Here is a 21,995-nt window from a genome sequence, read left to right on the forward strand (position 1 = left end):
AGTTGGGACTGAAACAGTTGATATTCATTTCCACCAGGTGGCAGTATTCAGCTGGTGGCATGACTTTCCATAGCTTTTTGTAAATCTCTTTCTTTGCAGGTTCAATATTTTTTCTGTGTCATTTCTCATCATTACATATAACTTAATTTATCGACATTTATGGTTCGATTTCTTTGAAAATCCAACAAGCTAATTCAATTTATGGGAGATGCAAAGTTGGAAGAACACATTCATCATTTCCATTAAATTCATTATTTCTAACTCTGATAATGTCAGTATGTCCAGTTTATTTGCTAATTTTCCTGTTCATACTAATTTCATCAGTTTTCACACTGAATTTTTCAAGTGATCCCAAATATTGATGAAGAACTATAAATGTAGTTTCTCTCTAGATAGATAGATAGATAGATAGATAGATAGATAGATTCTCATCCATTTTCCACTCATGCCTTTTTGTTCTGAGCACATGGGCCTACACCCTGTTACCCTTACTGCATGCATGTAATTCAATGTGAGGTTTTTTTTTCTCCCACACGCTGTGAATGCATCATTAATCCCGTCCCTCCCAATCGGAAACATTTTCTATCTGGCGCACTGGCACCATAAGTGTTTTTATTCTACCAGATAGGGAAAATATGGTGACAGCGGGAGTTGCAGGCAAGTTAGGGATTGAGACTCACTGTCGTTTGGATTTCACAAGGAGGAAGTCGAAAAAGTTTTGGTAATTTGACAACTATTGCTGCTAAAGGTAGTGTTACGTCCCTCTGCAGCTTTTAATCGTCTCAGTGTTTTCAGCTGGTGCTAATTGGCCACACCTAGTCAGGTGTGGATAAAAGCATACCTGAGGCAAGCTTTCCGGCAGTGCACTAGTCTTTGCCTTGGTGGCACCAGCCATTTTAGCCAACCTGGTTTTCCATTTTAGGATGAAACCTCTTCTCACCCACACTCTGTTATTCGTCTCCTTTTTCTTATGTTGCGGCTTTTGAGCCGGGTCGTAACAGGTAGCAATACCACAGATTTATTCCACCAGCGGAAGAGTCATCTACTGCTAATGAAGACAATTGTAAACATTAACGTGTTCAACGTCTCCCCGCACACCAAAGGAAACATTAAATAAACGAGCTGTGATACCTGTGACTGTTCCACGTCAGTCGGTTTTATAGTCACCGTCTAGACTTCTATTTCTGTAATTTGAGGTCAGAAGAGGTTTTTTCTTTTCTTTTTTTTACAATTTTACATGTTATAAGCACAAACGAGCACCTTTGTAATTTCAGTTGTTTTCGTTTGTCTCGTCTACCTTGAGGTCCACTTTTGTTGCTATAGTTTGTGTTTGTTAGTGTCGACCACAGAGAGAGTTTACTGTCAGGTGTTGACATTGGTGAAAAACGTCTGTGAGCAACTGATGGTTAAAAGTGGTTATAATAAAAATGTTCAATTCATTCAGATATTTCTGTATTCAAAGCAAAAAATGGTTGATGTGAATGAGTGTACCAATGTTAGACACGATATGGTTGAAACTAAAACTTGTTATTGGAGCTTATTTAAACATACCGTGATATATATCGTGTATTGTGATATAGCCAAAAAATATTGTGATATTAGATTTTCCTCATATCGCCCGGCCGTACACAGGAGCCCTCAAGCTCCCAGATTAAAGACCGCCCCGGGGCAAGTGGGGAGTGCAGACTGAAGGCCTTATTTTATTCTCTAAACTATATTTACATCTCTGTGGTGAAAACATGACACAAACACACGCTACAAACTTCAGTAACAACTCAAAAAACAGATATAACAAAGAGCAAAGCACTCCCCCAGGTTTTGGGGTGTTTTTTCCATATCTTTTACCGCAGGCAGTAAAAGATCAAGTGCTCGGGGCCTTCAGCGGCTCTCACTTTTATTCATTTAAATTTCTAAAATGTTCCATCTTGGAAAAACAGACTTTTCAGTCTTTGTTTATCAGCATCAGTGGGTCCGACTCACTTGTATTAACACATTATCTCGTGCTACTGTCTGAATGTCATAACCTATTAAAAACCCACACAAAGCCAAACATGTGGGCATGAAAAAAATCACTTTGTTGTCCCACACAAAATATCACAAACAATGTTCGACTCATGATGTTGATGACTTGAAATATCCACAAGATGTTTTATATAAAGGGCAATAATGTGTCATACAGTGCAGGTCAACATCATATTCTAGTGTCTATCATTTTTCCCCTGAGCTCATATTTCTATTTAAATTCAAAACACCTTAATTCCAGCTGTTTTTCAGCTAGAAGTATGTCCTTTTTTTTTTTTTTTTTTTTTTTTTTTTGCCTGTCCCATTTGGTTCTTTGGCCGTCAGAATTGTTGTCTGAAGACCAACAAGGATACCCAATGGATTTATTTTGCCAAATGGATCATCGTGGCATTGCCGTATTGGTCCATTTGGTCGATCTTTGTTTTTATTATTTATTATATTTTATTTTCAGATGTTACAGACGGGACAGACATGAGTGAGAGATAGGAAAGGGAGAAAGAAAGATGAAGGAAAGGAAAAACAGAAGGGGAGAGGGACAGTGAGAAAGGGGGGGAGAAAAAAATAAATAAAAATCTCCTGGATCACCTGTTGAGAGAAGAATAGAAAACAAGCAAAAAAACAAAAAAAACAAAGCAACATACTAAACACAACACCATCGCATTAATCTAGCTAAGTGTAAACAGCAGTAAATACTAAATATTCAATGTTGTTGTGCAGCACGCAGGACCGATGTGCTTCAAAGTAGCAGCCAAGAAAGGTGTAATTTAAGTCTACGAGCAGTGAACACCCGTGTGCATACCTGTGTGGATCAGCGCGCTTGTATTCCAAAGGTTTCTCCATGTAACGATCTGCTAGGGAGTGTGGGGGGGCCACAGCCCCGTCCTCCAGGGTATGAAGCGGGTATGGAGGAGATCAAAACTCCAGACATCCAGAGGCCCCCAGAACACAAGAGACCATAGAAGACCAACAGAGGGGCAGCCTTGTTTTATATAAAGGGCAATAATGTGTCATACAGTGCAGGTCAAAATCATATTCTAGTGTCGATCATTTTTCCCCTGAGCTCATATTTCTATTTCAATTCAAAACACCTTAATTCCAGCTGTTTTTCAGCTAGAAGTATGTCCACAAAACACCAAACAGTATCTATACTTTTTGTTTATCCCTAAAGTGCTCTGAGGAAAAAGAGAAAAAAATGAATTCAAATTGAATTTTTTTTTTAAAACTTTCATCCAAAAAAAATCATTGAATCGCTGAAAATCGTCTCTTTTATTAGTGATTACAGGATATTTATGTTTCCTCCTCTGGTCCAGTTCTCCTGGAAAAGACAGAAGAAGAACGGCGGAGAAGCGGAGGAGCTGCCCCCTGCTGAGGGAGAGCAGCTGGAGCTCAGAGAGGCGGGACGCACCATTGCCATCAGGATGGTTGATGGGAGCCATTCTGACACATATAAATACAGCTGCTGGGTGAAGCACGAGGGGGGCACAGTGGAGGCCCGAACACAACAAGGTAATGAAGGCTTGGTGACTGTGTTCAGCAGTGATTCAGCTTCATGTGGAGATGCTGTCAAAGAGAGCAGAGCAGCAGAGGACTGACATTTCTCACTGCAGCTCCAAACATTTGACTCCTTTTCTGTTTCAGAGCTTCCAGCTCCAGCAGCCTCCTGTCCTCCAGAGAGAGAGCCAGCAGACCTGCCAGCTCTGCAGCCAGCTGACTGTAAGATCACCTGCTGCCTCTCTGCATGGACAGCTCCAATGTCCAATGAGGCAGCTGGAACAAGTTTAGGCTCTTAAAGTTGCACTAATTGATCAAATCTTCATCCAACAAGCTCTGATAAAGCCACTGTACACTAGCTGCTCAGCACCAAACAGCAGACAGACCATAATATGTCAGAGATCAGTTTGTTAGCTGCTTGTGGAGTTCTTCTGCCCCCAAGTGGACACAAACACTACATCAATTCATCCACTTGAAGAAGAAGCTGTGACTGTTTCTATTTGGACTTTTTCTCCTTGATCTGAGAGGAATAACCCGACTGTCTGTCTGTCTCTTTGTGTCTGTCTGTCCTTCAGTGTCCTTCCAGTCTCAGTGCAGGGTGAAGCTGCTCTGCCTGCTGTACACAGTGCTGATAGTGAAGAGTCTGGTGTACTGCTGTGGACTCTCTCTGCTGATGATGCTCACAAACAAGGGAGCGTCCACCAACTGCACACATGCTGACTGACTGTTTCCTGCTCGCCTTTTCTCACCATCACATCTCATCAATTCATCTCATTCATCACTTTGATCACAAATGTTAGTTATGATGTGTTGAGCTTATTTTGCCTTTTTCTTCAACAGTTAGAAGATCGTCTGAAATAAATACATCTTTACATGTATTGTTGCTCTGAGTTAGAATTCTTTTTGTGCTTATTGTGACTTTTATTGTAGTAACAAAAACCATCAGGAATATTTTTATCACAAGTTTTCACTTTGATTTTCAAATGTCAAACAGTGTAGTTGTGTTTGTGTGAACAATAAAGATTTGAAGATGAAGAGTTTGATTCTACTTTCATTGTGTGATCAACAACAACCCGTGTGAGTGAAGCACAAACTGACTGTATCCAAACTTGCTCTCCTGCAGCAGACGGGCTGTGTGGGTTTCTGCTCTGCAGCCTCCACACCGTTAGCTGTGGCTTTCACTTTAATAACACAATGACAGTTACAAGCAGGAACTCTGCTTCAAGAATGATTCCAGGAAGGATCTGTGTTCTTCACCTGTGAGAGAAACAGCTCAAATCCTCAACTCACAGCTGACAAATGAACTTTAATGGAATCAAAGGAGAGACCATGAAGCCCCTGCAGTCTGCTCAGCTCCCATTTTATTACCTGAGCTGAGTTTTTCATTCTGGATATCACACACGTAAGAACAGATCAAGTCTGAACAGCAAATGTTGGAGAATCATTTTGAAGTCTTGCTAAATGTCGTTATTATTACAAAAACTACTGAATGATTCAGAAAATCCTTTCCAACAAGCAGAAATATGCAAACAAAGTAGAAACAAGGCAACATGAGTCATTCAGATGCAGATAACATATTCTCCTTATTGTGAAGAACACAGTCATGAAATCTTTCTGTGTGTCATTCATTGAGTTGAAGTGCCTAATAGAAGAGGAAGAGCAGCAATAATCAATGATAGCTGAGACATTGAGAACATGGCTGTATGCCTGCTATCATAACAGCAAACAAAGCACACAAACAGCAAACACACAATAATGTGCTCGCAGCTTGTTGTGTGTTGTGTCATTTTTGACATTTCATGAAGTCACAAAAATGTGTGCGACTCATTAAAGGAGTGTGTACGTGTCAGTCAGTGCTCTGTATTCATGTGTTCACCTCATTAAAGTCACTCAGACACTTTTCTCCTCCAAACTTACAGCACAGCTTCATATTTCACTGACTGATTCTTTCATTACATCCATTAAGGGTCACACAGTGAAATTAGTGCAAACTTACAAATGTGTTGCAACAATTTTGGCCTCCAAACTGAACTTTGAGACAAACAGTGAAGCTGTGAGCAAAAAGAGGCTCCAGTGTGTGTCATGGTGGAGGAAACTGTTGTATTCCCACATTCAAAACATGCTGATCTTATTGGATTTGTCCCTCAAAGTCTTTTTCCTCCTTTTTCTCTTCATCCAAATGTTCTAGCAGGCTGACTGTGAGTCCCTGTTGAACCTGTACAGCAGAAAGTAACAGCAGTCAGCGGCCTCCACTTGACTTCATGACTTCAACGCCTCGCACAGTCACTTTCACTTTCTTCCTTCTGTCTTTTAGTCCTAAAATGTAGAACAACACCAGATCCAAATATTTGTGTCCTTCACTCACATCTTCAAATGATCCCTTCCATATCAGAGATGATACAAAGGCAACATTTGTCTTATTTCTCTTTCAGGAATCAAAAAGTACTTTTGTACTGTTGTGTAAATGTGTGTGTAAAGGTGGATGACTGCCTGCTGCAGATGAAATCTAACCATGGCTACAAATAAATGAAGCTGACGTGAAACACAGCCCTGTTTTTATTACTGTTTATAGATATTAGAATTGATGATCATCATTTGAATGATTCTTAAAAAGGCTTTAATGAATCCTTCAGTCTGAAACCAACTTGGAACAAAACACATTAGAAGATGTGGGAAAGAACCACAGTGTGCACATATTTAAACACACAACAGAACCACAGTGTGCACATATTTAAACACACAACAGAACCACATGTGTTTGTTTTTTTTTTAAAGAATTTGACTATAAATTATGTTTCATGAGATTTTATTCTTTTAAAGTCCTTTGTTTATAATTTATGAACTTTAAAATGATTTTTACAGAATATTATTTTTTATGTTTGTATTTTTCTTTATAGTTTAGTTATATTTAGTGTTTTCATCACAGCTGTTAAACCACAGATAACAGTGTGTGTTAGTAAATTCACAGCGACATGAATGTTTCTGAGTGTTTGTGCATCATGTGACCCAGATTTTTGGATCTGCTGTCAGATTGAAATGAAGACGATGAAACCACAGCAGCTTCAGCTGAGCTGTCAATCAGCAGCAGCAGTCTTATCTGTGGGCCGCAGGGGCTGATGGGAGCTTTGAGGACCTGTTAGAAACCACGTGGCCCTCGTCTGATCTCACAGCTCGTCCTTGTTTGGCCTCAGCTGCATCAGAGCGCCACTTCTCCCCAGGTTCACCAGAGGAAACACCACTGCACAAAATGCTTTTCCTCCCAGCTGCTGCTCTGTGCTGTCTGTGTTCAGGTGAGTGTTTCCAGCCAATCAGGAGCCAACAAAGTCAACCTGTAACAAACACTGTCACACTAACCTTCATCTATCTGTCTGTGTCTCTACAGCACTGGTTACCATGGCAGCAGAACAGCTGATTCAGGACCATTTAACATTGACCAGGAGAGTTGGAGAAAGTGTCTCCTTCAGCTGTGGAGGGATTAATAAGTGTGATTATGATTATATATTTTGGTACCAGAAGAAAGAAAAAGAAACATTCAGAGTGATTCTTTATATTGATAAGAGTAGTGGTTACATACAGAAAGGTTACGGTCATCCTCAGAAAGATGATTTCTCAGTTGTGAATAAACAGAACGGCTGTGAGTTGAAGATAAAGAAAATTAAACGTGATCATTCAGCCACCTACTACTGCTCCTGTTATAAGTCTGCTCCCCACAGTGAGAAATGATCCCTGCAGCCTGAACAAAAACCAACAGATGAACAGATGTCAAACAGTGTTTGTGACAGGAAGAGAGCAGTAAACCACAGCCCAGCTTCACATGTTTCACCTCCATCTCAGAGTCACAAACATACTGAGCTCAGGGACCATTTTTATTTACTGCTGTCAGAAATTCAGTTTCCCTCAGATTCATCTTCATTAGATCAGCATGTCCAAATGAATAATGGAAAACTTTTCCACATCAACTGTTGTAATTTAATTCTGAAAAGAAACCACAGCTGAGGGTGACAGTTTTTCACGATGAATGAAGTCCATCTCTTGTTTCTTATTTTGTTTCATCAACTTTCATCATCTTTGTCTTTAAGTACATCCACAGATCAGCTCCTCAGCTTTTGAGCCACAAACTTCACTGCTTTCTTCACAGGCCTGAGAAAAGTGTCTGTCTTGCATTAAAGACCGTAGAACACTAGAGCCGATCAAATGTCAAGAATTGTCTGAATTATTTAACTGGGATGAAGAATCACCAAAAAGGAAAGGAGGGAATGAGGTTCAGTCAAGCCACTGACGAACAGCTGAAAGGGAGGCTCTGAAAACAGTTGATAACTTCATTATTAACTCTAACTTTCTACTTCTAAATTCAGATAAAACTGAGGTTATTGTACTTGGCCCTGAAAATCTTAGAAATATGGTAATGTGGTAGATTTTTGTATGATATGTACAACTATGTAACTATATACACTATATATCTGTGTGCACTGAACATATATATTTTAACTTTCATGTAGAGTCTTAAGCACAAGACATTTTGCTTCACCACGGTTTATTAAGGTGGTGCAGTAACAGGGCAGTCAATGTGACGTTTCACTTCTTCCGAGGTGCTAAGCTTCTCGGATGAGAGGTGAAACGTCTTCAAGCAACTTAAAGAAGTCCAGACTACGATGACCTGGATGACTGAGAACCTTCACAGACACCGTGTCATGACCTGTTGTGATAAGCCAAAGCCAAAGGGTAGCCGGAGTCCTTGGCCGCTACCTGACCCCTGCAGCTGTGTTTGGCTGGAGGGCGGGTGGGAAAGTTACCCAGCAGCAGGGGGCGGGGATACTGGTCCCTATATATTAGGGGACCAGAGGACACCCCAGCACTTTTTTCCCCTCTGCTGTTTCTCTCTGTCCGTCTCTGTGTTGCTCTACTGTCTGGGCTTAAGGCTGTACACAGCAAATCCAGCATGTCCAAATCAACACTGCCGGATTTGATTTCAACACTATTAAAGTGTCTATATGGGTCCACACCAGAGAGTGTTAATTTAACTCTTTTTGGAGAGTTGGTACGTTAACTCTGATTTAGTGTTAAACACCAAATCTGTCTGGAGTTGATAATTTAACCCTTTAAGACCTACTATAGAACCAAGTCCGCCAGAGCTTATATTATATTTTTACCTGCTGTGGTGTCATTTTTGGGAGCATTTCAAGTTGCTATACATCAATACAACCATTATAGCCCAGATTTTTAATGATATGTATTCATTAAGTGCATAGTAATTACATAAATTGCAAAAAAGTGCAATAAACTACAAAAAAATTGAAAATCGTTTTTGCTTTTTTAACATATATTTCTAGTTAGAGAAATTTAGGAGGCTTATCCCTCAAACCTGTAAATACAAAAAATTTGCACAAAATAGTTTCCCACCACAGGAAATTTATTTTGAGTGTCTTCATAGTTTTATTTTTGAAATACACCAATTTTTATACACTGTAGGAAAAACTAAAATAAATATTATACTGCAAATTTGCAAAAAAGCAGCATATGCATCAAAATAAACTATTTCCAGCAGTGCAATATGAGTCCTAGGCATCCCAGAAACGACACAGAAAGTCATAAAGTCAAAGATAACTTTTAAAAAGAGCAGTATAGGCCCTGAGGCCCTGATGGTAAAAAAAAGACTACATTTCCGCAAAAATGACGTCACTTCCGGTTTCGGGCAGGTAATGGCGGACATGCAAAAGTTCGCGCTGACGTCTATTCCAACATAGGAAGTGTTATGAACAGCTGATCGGATCGGCAAAGCGTGTTTCTGGAATATTATGTTTTTGTTGCTGCAAGTGCTTTTTACGCAGTTTTTGCAAAGCTTTATGTGGAAGGAAACCGTGACCGAGGACAAGCTGATGGCATAAGATTTAAGTACAACTCCTCCGGTTTCATATGCAAAAAAAATTATTGCGCTAGCTTACGTGGTTGCAGAGCTACCGGGATTTAAAAATAGTTACGTAAAACAGAGCGTGCCCGCTCCGACCGGCTCTAAAGGGTTAACACTTACTAATGCTAACTAGGTGTTAAGAGTTTATATATTAACTCTCAAAGAGTATTTTAGTTTAACTACGTAAGAGTTATCTTCTAATTAATTCTAAAAAGCGGGAATTTTCCTGTTCTGAACCAAAATTTCTTTTGGAAATAAACATTTACTAAAAAGATGCAATGGTTTTTTGAAAAACATTTATTCTGAACTGTGCACCACAATTTCAAAACATTTTCTGAAAGATGTAACAGTATACATGTTCTCACTTTCATTAGAATTTTGTTTATCAAAAGGTCTGACATAGGTGAGCTGGTAAATGCAAATAACAGCATTCTCATCACTTATTTCTTCAATACAATATGCATGTCCTTCATTCATCCCTTTGTGGAACTTCAACGCACTTCTGCTCTCCCCCATATTCCATCTTCACAAGCATATCCTGTGTGGAGATTGAATAAAAATTAGTTGACACTAATTAATGGCACAAATAATCCAGTAAACAATTACAGCACAGTAAAAAAAAAAAAAAAGGAATCCTTTTTGAGCCATTACTTGTGTAAAGTATTTTCCCAAAAGACAAGGACACAGGCAACAGGTAATACTGAACTAAATGTAAAACCTCAACCTTTTTCATTTTTACCTAAACCGTGTGCACAAAACTCTGGAGGGATCTATGCTAACGTACAATCCAGTCAGGACGCCTGCTACTGCTGCTTGCTCGGTTTTTTTTTTTACAGGCGATCGTTTTCAGGCTTCAAGTAGCACCATTATACCAACATTTCACATTCTACACATTGTTTTAGGTGTATTTGACCAAAAGTTTGACTGAAAATTCACATGCAAGCTTTTTTTCAAGGCTGTGGTATTTGCCCGCAAACAATACCTTTCAGCTAGCTAAAACAGAATGTTATGCTATCACCGAGCAACATGGCTAATGCCTTTCACACAGCTTTGTCTCAACTCCAAAGAGCCACAGAAGTAAAAGCTAATAGAAATAATTGAAACAATCTTTGAAAAAATGACTTACCAAGCATGGCAAACAACTCAAATATGTAGAGCAAAATGTTCTGAAACGGCTTCACTTCAGCTTCGATTGGAGCCTATGGTGCTGGGGGCAGAGTCTGCGAATCTACTCTGTTGGTGTCATAGCCCCTGTTGGAGTTCAGAGTTAAGAGGTCAAGAGTTAATGTTTCCATTGTAACACCTCCAGATTTGACATAGAAACACTCATTTTTAACACTCGATTTTAACTACTATCATTTTACACCTCAGAGTTACATTAAAAGAATGTGACTCTACTTAGAGTAAAATGAACTCTACTTTTCCAAGAAGACTATTAACACCAAAACATTTAACACTTTTGAATTTGCTGTGTACACCCCGGGGTTTTGCTTTGCTTGCTTTCTGCTTTGTAATTTTTTTGCTAAATGTCTGTATGTATTTTTCCTGCTGTTCATATGATTCAGTGTATTAAACTCTGTTCCAAGAATTCTGCTCTTTTCCAGAGAATCTTTTTGAGTGTCTTGATTTTAATTGGATCTAAAAGGGTTGGATCTCCACATCGTTGGTGGGAGAAGGTTATCTGGATGTCTTCAAAATTTGCGACCACAGTATCTAAGCAGATTCTTACTCTGGATGGCATTACCTTGGCCTCCAGTAACACTGTGAGGAACCTTGGAGTCATTTTTGACCAGGACATGTCCTTCAACGCACATATTAAACAAATATGTAAGACTGCTTTCTTCCATTTGTGCAACATCTCTAAAGTTAGAAATATCCTGTCTTAGAGTGACGCTGAAAAACTAGTTCATGCATTTATTACTTCCAGGCTGGACGACTGTAATTCATTATTATCAGGATGTCCTAAAAACTCACTGAAAAGCCTTCAGCTAATCCAAAATGCTGCAGCAAGAGTCCTGACAGGGACTAGAAAGAGAGAGCAGATTTCTCCTGTTTTGGCTTCCCTTCATTGGCTTCCTGTTAAATCCAGAATTCAAAATCCTGCTCCTCACATACAAGGTCTTAAATAATCAGGCCCCATCTTATCTTAATGACCTTGTAGTACCATATCACCCTATCAGAGCACTTCGCTCTCGCTCTGCAGGCCTACTTGTTGTTCCTAGAGTATTTAAAAGTAGAATGGGAGGCAGAGCCTTCAGTTTTCAGGCCCCTCTTCTGTGGAACCAGCTTCCAGTTTGGATTCGGGAGACAGACACTATCTCTACTTTCAAGATTAGGCTTCAAACTTTCCTTTTTGCTAAAGCATATAGTTAGGGCTGGACCAGGTGACCCTGAATCCTCCCTTAGTTATGCTGCAATAGACGTAGGCTGCCGGGGATTCCCATGATGCATTGAGATTTTCCTTTACAGTCACCTTTCTCACTCACTCTGTGTTAACAGACCTCTCTGCATTGAATCATATCTGTTATTAACCTCTGTCTCTCTTCCACAGCATGTCTTTATCCTGTCTTATTTCTCTCACCCCAACCGGTCGCAGCAGATGGCCCCGCCCCTCCCTGAGCCTGGTTCTGCTGGAGGTTTCTTCCTGTTAAAAGGGAGTTTTTCCTTCCCACTGTCGCCAAAATGCTGCTCATAGGGGGTCATATGACTGTTGGGTTTTTCTCTGTATGTATTATTGTAGGGTCAACCTTAGAATGTAAAGCACCTTGAGGCGACTGTTGTTTCGCTGTATAAATAAAATTGAACTGAATTGAACAGACACAATTAGAAGAATCTGAAAACCAAACTGAATCATTTATCATTTGTTTCACCGTGAGGTCCGGTAGGTTATGTAAATATAAATAATATCATGTGTGGTATCCATATAAACCTCAGCTCAAAGAAAATATAAAGCTTTCCTACAGCCACCAAACACATCAAAAACAAAAAAAACAACTAAAAGAACAGTTATGTCACAAAATGTACGTACACAAAAACCACCGAACACTACTACGAATACACTCGATTTCATGTAACCAAGCAAACAACACATTTTCTAATAGCAGAGATCTAACTGATTCTAAAACTGCAAGTTTTGTCGTGCTCTGATCAAAATGCACTGAACCAGCTGCAAAAGAAGGCTAAACATAATCTTCATGCTTAATAAACTTCATGTTTTGATAAACAATACTTCAGAGCCAACAATTGCCATTTTCTACCCAGTTACTGACACGTGACTGGACGACGGCATGTGCCTTCAATTTAGGGTCATTTGTATTTCCAGCATGGTGGCAGGGTGGTTAGCACTGTTGCTAAAGGTCCTGAGTTCAATTCCACCATCAGGCCGGGGTCTTTCTGTGTGGAGTTTGCATGTTCATGTACTCCGACTTCCTACCACAATACAAACACATGCAGTTAGTGGGGATGGCTTAATTGATCAATCTAAATTGCCCATAGGTGCGAATGGTTGTCTCTGTGTGTTAGCCCTGTGACAGACTGGCGACTGGTCCAGCGAGTACCATGCCTCTCGCCCTATGACAGCTGGGGTACGCTCCAGCGCCCCCCATGACCCTGATAAGGATAAGTGGATTTGCAGCATGCAACTTCTGATTTGGTGGAACTGGTGTAAATGTGGTGATGTTACCGTGATTCTATTGGCTTAAGTGACCTCTAATTGTCGTGCATGAAAAAAATAATAATCTGCACTTTGTTGAAAACACAACTAATATTAACAAGTTAACAAGCTTAAGTGATACAGCATTGTCATGTATTGATATATGGCTATGTCGGGGGGTTCCCCGGAGGCATCTTCCTTGGGGGGCTCAACCCGGGGTAGCGGTCATGTCCGGTTGGGGGCTCTGTTGGCTCTCAGGTGACTGTTTCCTCGCGGCTGCGTGCAGCGGGGCTAGGGGAGGGTCTGTGCTGACGGACGTGGGTTACTGACCTGGTAGCCTGGCTGCCCCTGGGTGGGTCCGGGATGGGCGTGAGGTTGTGGGGGCGCTCCGTCTCCGGGCTGGGGCCCGGGCCGGGCCTCGGGGGCTTGGGTCCTGGTTGGTGTGTTGCCGGGGTTGTGGGCGGGTGGGTGCATGGGGGCCCAGCCCTGGAGCAGGGTGCCGCCGGTGCGTCGAGCCGCCTGGGGGGCTCTTCAACTGGTGGGGGAGATGGTCACATCTGCAGGAGCTTTCCTCTCTTCAGGGACTCTCTCTGCAGGAGGGGGAGACACAGGAGAGGTGGAGGAAGATCTCAGCCTGGGCGTTTACTGTCTTATGTAGTCTGGAAGATGAGTGGATGGTGGGGTGGGTGCAGTTTTCTCTGTGGTGGGGTTGGGTGAACTGTCCCGGGCTCTGTGGGGCCGGGAGGCGCTGCTGCACTGGGCCCTGGTCTGGATGGGCCTGGGCCCTCTTTCCCTGGTGGGTCGCGGAGTGTGGGAGTGCCTACTGGGGTCAGCGGGGGAGCTGGCCCCAGGGAGGGGTTACCTGCCCCTCCCTTCCTTCCCTCCCCATCTCCTGCTGCCTCCCTCTTCCCGCTCCACCACAACCACCCACACATGCAGGACCTTGGAGTAGGGGTATGTCACCAGGGTGCAGAGGAGGCTACCCCCCCCCCCCCCCCCCCCGTCCCCTTCCGGCTGCCTCTGCCTCAATTTTATCCCACAACTTAGACATTCACATTATTCACACTCTCATTACACATACATATAGGATCTTGGGGGTGGGCACAATCACGGAGTCCATATTACCATCAGGGTGTACACCTCACCCCTGGCGTCGTTGCCCACCTCTCAATTTTAAATACACTTAGACATTGAGGGCTATCAGGAGGGACCATGCGCTTACCTGCTGCCTTCTTGGCAGGTAGCTCCATGCCCTCCTGGGTTTTAATTGCACCTTAGAACACACATGCATCAACACTACAATGAGCGGGTGGAGGGAGGTTTGGAGTCTTCTCCCACCCCCATTCTCTGCGGCCTGCTGGAGCGGGAGGGCTAGGAGGAGTTGGCCGTCCGACTGCGGTCTGGAGTGTGGGGCCTCCCTGCTGCTACGGAGTCGGGGCGGTCTGCCTCTCCCCACCGCAGGGAAAAGGGTAACACCACCTGGGTCTGGGTGCAGTTCCCCCCTCCAGGGGCAAGGGTACCTAGACCCGGTTTGTAGAGTACGCTTGGGGAGTGTGATCGTGTGTACAGCGTCTCTTTATGTCTGTCTCCACGTTGGTTGAGTGTGGAGTAAGTGCATATGAGAGCATGAGGGGGGGAATGGATGTTTGTGTCTGTGTGTGCCTGTATGTCTGTGTCTATATGTCAGGTTGGGTATCAGACACCACCTCTCTGGGGACACCTCAGGCCCTCCAAGGTTTGGAGGCCTATCTCCACCCCTCCACCACTTCCCCTGCCGGTGGCGGACTCCCTCAGGTGTCGGTGTGTTGGTGGTTCTTTGTGTCTGGGGGTGGGCGTCCAGGTACACACCGGCTCACTCCTTGGCGGCCGCTTATCGGGGCCTGGAACCTGGGGCTCGCTCGGGCCACTTCGGAGGTGGGGTGCCCCCGGCCTCTCGGCCTGGGGCTCGGTCACTCAGGCACAGCTGGCTGCCGGCGGAGCTCACGGGCGCGTCACTGCAACTCCCCCTGGCTTCTGCTCCGCGGCAGCTGAGTGAGCCCTCATCTGGGACTCTCCTCAGCTCTTGCTGGGACAGTGGCACGGCTGCCCCTCTGTTGGTCTTCTATGGTCTCTTGTGTTCTGGGGGCCTCTGGATGTCTGGAGTTTTGATCTCCTCCATACCTGCTTCATACCCTGGAGGACGGGGCTATGCCCCCCCCCACACTCCCTAGCAGATCGTTACATGGAGAAACCTTTGGAATACAAGCACGCTGATCCACACAGGTATGCACACGGGTGTTCACTGCTCGTAGACTTAAATTACACCTTTCTTGGCTGCTACTTCGAAGCACATCTGTCCTGCGTACTGCACAACAACATTGAATATTTAGTATTTACTGCTGTTTACACTTAGCTAGATTAATGCGATGGTGTTGTGTTTAGTATGTTGCTTTGTTTTTTTTTGTTTTTTTGCTTGTTTTCTATTCTTCTCTCAACAGGTGATCCAGGAGATTCTTATTTTTTTTCTCCCCCCCTTTCTCACTGTCCCTCTCCCCTTCTGTTTTTCCTTTCCTTCCTCTTTCTTTCTCCCTTTCCTATCCCTCACTCATGTCTGTCCCATCTGTAACATCTGAAAATAAAATATAATAAATAATAAAAACAAAGATCGACCAAATGGACCAATACGGCAATGCCACGAAGATCCATTTGGCAAAGTAAATCCATTGGGTATCCTTGTTGGTCTTCAGACAACAATTCTGATGGCTAAAGAACCAAATGGGACAGGCAAAAAAAAAAAAAAAAAAAAAAAGATATATGGCTATGTCTTAATGTGATGACTTTTGAACCGGATGTTGTTGTCCGAGGGAGGCCCCGTTAAGTGGCTAGTTGTCAGATGGACAGTATTCAATAAAGCAAGATAAAGACCGTGCTTTATGTCCTGATTCAATTCAGAGTGCTCTGCCTAATTTAGTAATAAGGTGGGCACACAACAAGCATCATAATAACTCCTTTAGAATAGAATAGAATTCAACTTTATTGTCATTGCACATGCACAGGTACAGGGCAACGAAATGCAGTTTGCATCCATCCAGAAGTGCTTTAGTGATATAGATATATTACAATATATATTAGCAATAGTATAGATATGTAAGTATATTACAGAAATGGGTCTATTATGGTATGTTATAATGTACACGGTATGAAGTATGTTGTGAATATTCTATAACTAAGTATGTACAGGCTGTAGTGAGTACAAGCTATGTACAGGCTATGAACAGGATATAAATATGAAAAACTATACAGAATATGAAATAAATAACTTTACAGAATCTGAGATATACAGCTATACAGAAATGGGAACTATGCAAGTTGTAAACAGTTGTAGGATTAAAAATTATCGAATGTACAGAATGATTATTACAGAGCTATACAGTAGTGCAGTTAAGATAAGTGAGGGTGTAGATAGTTTCTACAGAGGCTATATAAAGTGCTAGTGGTTGTGAGTGGTGGTTCACTCCATGTTATTATTGTGTTTGAGGGTACAGTTGTCCATTGTGTGTGTGTGTGTATGTTCAGTCCATGAGTTTAACGTGGGTCAGATGTCAGGAGGCAGAGTTCAGGAGTCTGACAGCTGTGGGGAAGAAGCTGTTCCGGTACCTGGTGGTCTTAGTCCGGAGGCTCCTGTGGCGCCTCCCAGAGGGCAGGAGGGTGAAGAGTCCATGTGATGGGTGACTGGGGTCTTTGATGATTTTCCCAGCCCTTTTCAGACACCGCTTCCTGTAGATGTCTTTTATGGCAGGAAGTGGTGCTCCGGCGATGCGCTGGGCAGTTTTCACGACCCTCTGCAACGCCTTCCGGTCCGAGGCAGAGCAGTTCCCGTACCAGACTGTTATACAGTTGGTCAGGATGCTCTCGATGGTGCAACGATAGAAGTTCACCAGGATGTCTGAGGACAGGTGGTTCTTCCTCAGAGTCCTCAAGAAGAAGAGGCGCTGGTGAGCCTTCTTGACCAGCTTGGAGCAGTTGGTCGTCCAGGTGAGATCCTCGGAGATGTGGACTCCCAGGAACTTGAAGCTGCTCACACGCTCCACAGCCATCCCCTTAATGTGGATGGGTGGATGTGGGTCAGCATTCCTCCTGTAGTCCACGATGAGCTCCTTGGTCTTCTCGGTGTTAAGCAGCAGGTTGTTTGTGTCGCACCACTCAGCCAGACGATCCACCTCCTCCCTGTAGGCGGCCTCATCGTTGTCACTGATGAGGCCAATCACCGTGGTGTCATCTGCAAACTTAATGATGGTGTTGGAACCATCAGCAGGTCTGCAGTCGTGGGTGAAGAGGGAGTAGAGGAAAGGGCTCATCACACAGCCTTGTGGTACACCGGTGTTCATTGTGATGGTAGATGAGCAGTGGTTATCCAGCCGGACATGTTGGGGGCGGTTGGTCAGGAAGTCCAGTAACCATTTGCAGATGAGGGAACTGATGCCCAGGTCTGTCAGTTTCCTGATGAGTTGTGAGGGGTGGATTGTATTGAATGCTGAACTGAAGTCTATAAACAGCATTCTGGCGTAGGCGTTGTTGTTGTCCAGGTGTGAGAGGACAGAGTGCAGTGCGATGGAGACTGCATCCTCTGTGCTCCTGTTCTGGCGGTATGCGAATTGGTGGGGGTCCAGGGTGGGGGGGAGACAGGATTTGAAGTGTGCTAGGACCAGCTGCTCTAAGCTTTAGTGCATAAGCAAAGGAAAAATGATGATAATGGAAAAGGGACAACAGCTCTGAACATGTCCAGTCTAATAAAACAGTTGTCACAGTCTGGCTGAGGCAGACTGTATGAGTGTGAGGAGAGGATCTGAAATGCAGACACAAAAGGAACGTGGAACCAAAACTTTGTATTAACAAAAAACGAGCTGTTTAATGAGGCTGGTTAACAAAAAAGGTACAAACAAAGGGCAAGGCAAACTGAAGCAAAACTAACATTAACCTAAACTGGTTGAACTAAACAAACAACATGAAAAACCCTGACATGAAACTTAGAAACATGACGTGGAGAACATGCCGAGAACAACAGTTGACCTGACAAGGACGGTTGATCTGATATCCTCGTGTTGGTGTTGTTCCCAGACCATCATGGAAATGTTGTTCCAGGATCAACATTGCAAGTGACCAATCAGAATGTTGTGACGTCATACTTTTGCGACTTTGGGAAAAACCGGCGTAAAACAAAAAACTGTACTTAAGCTGCGTGAAACCGCCTCTATCCGCCGATCAACGGACCCTGACCCTGACCCTAACCCTTTAATAAACAGTAAGTAGAATTGATATTGTCCTTGCAACATTGGAATTTCATAAATGCACGAATGGCTTGGCGCGCAAAAGAATAACGTCACAACAATGTGATTGGTCACTTGCAATGTCGAACCTGGAACAACATTTTCATGATGGTCTGGGAACAACACAAACACGAGGATATCAGATCATCCTGACAAGGACCGAACAGAAACACACAGGGGTGATTAGGGGAAATGGAAACACATGGGGAAACAGCTGACACTAATCTGAAATAACAAGCAAAGCCGACTACACTGACATAGGACACAGATCTTCAAAATAAAACAGGAAACATGAGAGGCAGACATGACAATACAACTTCACAACAAGAACAAGAAACATGATCTTCACCAACCTCACAAGGCCTGGTTGAACAGTTGCTGTCTTATCATACATGAAGTGAGCAGTGTTCATACAACCCGTAATGTTACTTTGAGTTAAGGAGGTAAAAATATAAAGTCCATCTCAGTCCATGCGTCCAAGTGCAAGCACAATTCCCCCGCACTCTACAGGGGGCAGTGGCACATACTTGTGACATCACAAACATTAACTTAGGCTGTCTTAACCAGTTAAAGGTCAAGAGTCATGCAACCCTCCATGGCATCAAGCCTTTCTTGCAAATGTCAGCATGTGTAGTATCCACAAAACCTTAGAATCTCAGCTAAATGCTCATTTAAACCATTTCTACAGCCACCAAACACAGCAAAAACAAGCAATGATTAAAAGAGCAGCTGCGTAAATGCACATAAGTCCGCTAAACACAGACAACCGAGCCCAGAATTTGCCAGACTTCATGTAACCAGGTAAACAATGGCTCGTTAGCTCACAGAGACCTCACAGATTCCAAAACACCAAGTTCCATCATGCTTCAACCAAAAGTCAGTGAACCAGCCACAAAGGAAGACCACAAAAACGCACAGCAGGGCAAATGCGCTAAAACAGAAATTGGCTTTCCGTCCCTTCCGCAGTTTTCACTGTTAGCCGATAGCCAGCATAGCTACTGATAATGGAGAGCTAACTAGAAGCATCTGAGCCACTTTTGTCAACAACCACCATTTTGGACCCAGCTAAAGACACGTAGACAGACACCACAGCTGTGTCCCAATTCCTAGGCCGCATCCTCCAGAGGCCGCATCCTCCAGAGGCCGCATCCTCCAGAGGCCGCATTTGAAGGCCGATTCCGTCACAGCCAGGCGACGAAGGCTTTCCCAGTTCCAAGGCTGCTCCAAATGCGGCTGATAAAAATGCTTTTTGAGCAGGAAGCTCAAAGAGACCTTTGGTGCTATATTAACGAAACACCACACAACTGCAACTGTTACAATGTCTGATTGCAATAACTTTAACTCGCTGCTTTGTCAAGACTGACCTTCATTGATCATTCATATTTGAATCCTCCCTGTAGACACTGACAGGTAACCAGGTCACATACTGCTGCAGACTTTTAATCCAGATGTAGGCCTGTGTTTCTGAGCTCAGGTCATACATGTGGTCCTCACAGGGCAGCCACTACAAACGTGATTTATAGAATATGATGTTGGACATTAAACAGAATATAAAGTATTTAAAATGAGCTCTACCCTAAACATATTCAGCAGTAATTTTAATTCATTTGATGCTGATGGGGAACATTTTTCTGCACAATTGTTTTTTACTTTGCAGTAATACAGTTTTATGTGTACTGAGGTGTTTAAATAATATATTATATTTATATTCTTACAATTCTTTAATAATTCTTCAGTCGGGAAGGAAGGCAGAAACTTAAAGACGCTGCAGGAGGCTTACAGCATATTTAAAACAATAAAAGAGAGGCAGCACAAACACTATGTTTCAATCTGCAGTTGTCTCGGTTTGCCTTTCTGTCACACATCTGTCTTATGTATGTATGGTCTTTTATCTAATAAACTATGAGAAATTAATACCATGTAACTGTTTCCCTGTGTCCCTTCCCCCTGTTTCTCTTGTATCCAGTCTCTATCTATGCTGTTTGCTGTAAAATACACAGTACTGTCCAAAAGTCTTGAGCACCCACCTGATTGTTTTTCTTCTCCAGGAGAAAGACTGTGGCGGAGGTGTGGTCCCGGGCGCGGCTGCAGGGGAGGAGTGGTGCAGTGAGCTCAACGGGGCGGTGCTGGAGACGCCGGTGAGAACAGCTGATGGCGTTCGGACTGATGATGGTTTCCTTCCCCTTTTATGGTGAGATGGGAGAGGAGCGGAGGGGGAGCTGGAAATCAGCTGAGACCGGAGCTGTCAGACTGTGCACGGTCATAGCAAATGAAAACTAGAAATAAACGTCTGGCGACAAACAACTGTGCCTGTGTGTACGTGTGTGAAGTGCATTTCACAAGACTCAGAGTGGTCTTGAACAAGAGTTCTACAGGCTTTCTGAAGGTGCTGCTTTTTTGGAGGTTGGACATTTGGACATGTAATTGTAACTTTCTTGTACAAAGACTGAGTGTGAAGATGAGAAAACAACTGTGAGCTGTGTTCAATTTCATGACACACTATGTGTGTCTTCATTCAGAATCAGAGACTTTATTTATCCTCAAGGGGCAATTAACAATTTCATTATCAGGCTGGTGCCTACATGACTGTAGAAACTGAGCTCCCCACTGCTGAATATAAAAAGACTGTATCCACACGATGAGAGCCTGCAACAGACTCATGAGTTTGAGAGCGCTTACCGCCAAGCCAATTATTGAGGAGATGAGTGTTTGAAAACTGAGAGCAGACAGAATAACTGCTGCAATCTCAACTGATAAAGAACCCAGCTGAAGCCAATTTAGTTTAATAAAGAATTGAAAACAGAGTTCATGTTTTTGTTTTCATTTTTCCACATGAATGTTAAAGTCAGGTACTAATTATTTTATCTGAACTGATCACTAAATCGGACAAATCAAACTCAGAGTAAGAGCCAGACTGACAATAAACAACAAATAAAACAGTTTTGTTTTTTTCAGTTAGGGTGTGCAGGGCTAAGAATAAGACTTTCAAATAAATGATAACTTTGTCTGTGGGTTATTAATAAATCAGAAGTAAAGATTCCTGCCACTGCTGCTCCTCAGTGCAGCTCGCTCTGTTCCCTGGAATGAATTTGACTCTGTTCCCCAGATGCTGCAGCTTCATGTTTCTAAGAATAGAGCCAACAACAGCTGTGTTGTAGCTGTGTGAAAAATAGACTTAAAACACGAATGGTTTCGTGGTAAACCTGGGGCTTCTGTTTCACACAACACCTCGTCCTCACAGTGGTACAGTCACCCCTGCTGCTCCGGCTCAGCTGACAGGAGCTGTGTTACTTTGGGCTGCAGTGGTTAAAGGAGCCTGGCTAGCTATAGGATTATTTTCAGAGGTTACATTTATTACAAGTACCATTAACACTAAATGATGCCCAGGAGTAAGTGAGCATTTGACACTGAGCAGGAAGAACTGCTGGAGAACCACAAACCATGCTGAGCTAGGGAAGTTGGACCAGGAAACCCAGGGAACCATGAAAATCCAAAATCCAAACTGTCTGATTAAAAAGTCAGAATCGACAAAGTCATTTAATGAAGTCGATCCTCTAGAGACTAAGAATATCTGTACAAAGTTTAATGTCTTTAGTCCAGATCCAGTCCATGTGGA

General features: G+C 43.0%; 1 protein-coding gene and 1 long non-coding RNA gene across 2 annotated transcripts in view; one reads left to right on the plus strand and one right to left on the minus strand.

The window, feature by feature from the left end:
• Nucleotides 1–4,615: 4,615 nt before the first annotated feature.
• LOC112436444 (uncharacterized) lies at nucleotides 4,616–20,528 on the minus strand. Its single transcript, XR_013094124.1, has 2 exons — nucleotides 20,407–20,528; nucleotides 4,616–5,829 (listed from the first exon to the last, which is right to left on the minus strand). It is a non-coding gene; the product is annotated as an uncharacterized LOC112436444 (long non-coding RNA).
• LOC106676803 (immunoglobulin lambda-1 light chain) overlaps nucleotides 6,544–21,995 on the plus strand; it is a 35,915-nt gene continuing 20,463 nt past the window's right edge. Inside the window, exons 1-2 of the mRNA XM_076876705.1 lie at nucleotides 6,544–6,803; nucleotides 6,896–7,225. Of these exons, the coding sequence (XP_076732820.1) occupies nucleotides 6,761–6,803; nucleotides 6,896–7,225 (373 nt within the window). The 5' untranslated portion in view covers nucleotides 6,544–6,760. The remainder of the gene's footprint in view (nucleotides 6,804–6,895; nucleotides 7,226–21,995) is intronic.

The sequence above is a fragment of the Maylandia zebra genome, linkage group LG18, assembly GCF_041146795.1.
Source record: "Maylandia zebra isolate NMK-2024a linkage group LG18, Mzebra_GT3a, whole genome shotgun sequence".
Lineage (NCBI taxonomy): Eukaryota > Metazoa > Chordata > Actinopteri > Cichliformes > Cichlidae > Maylandia > Maylandia zebra.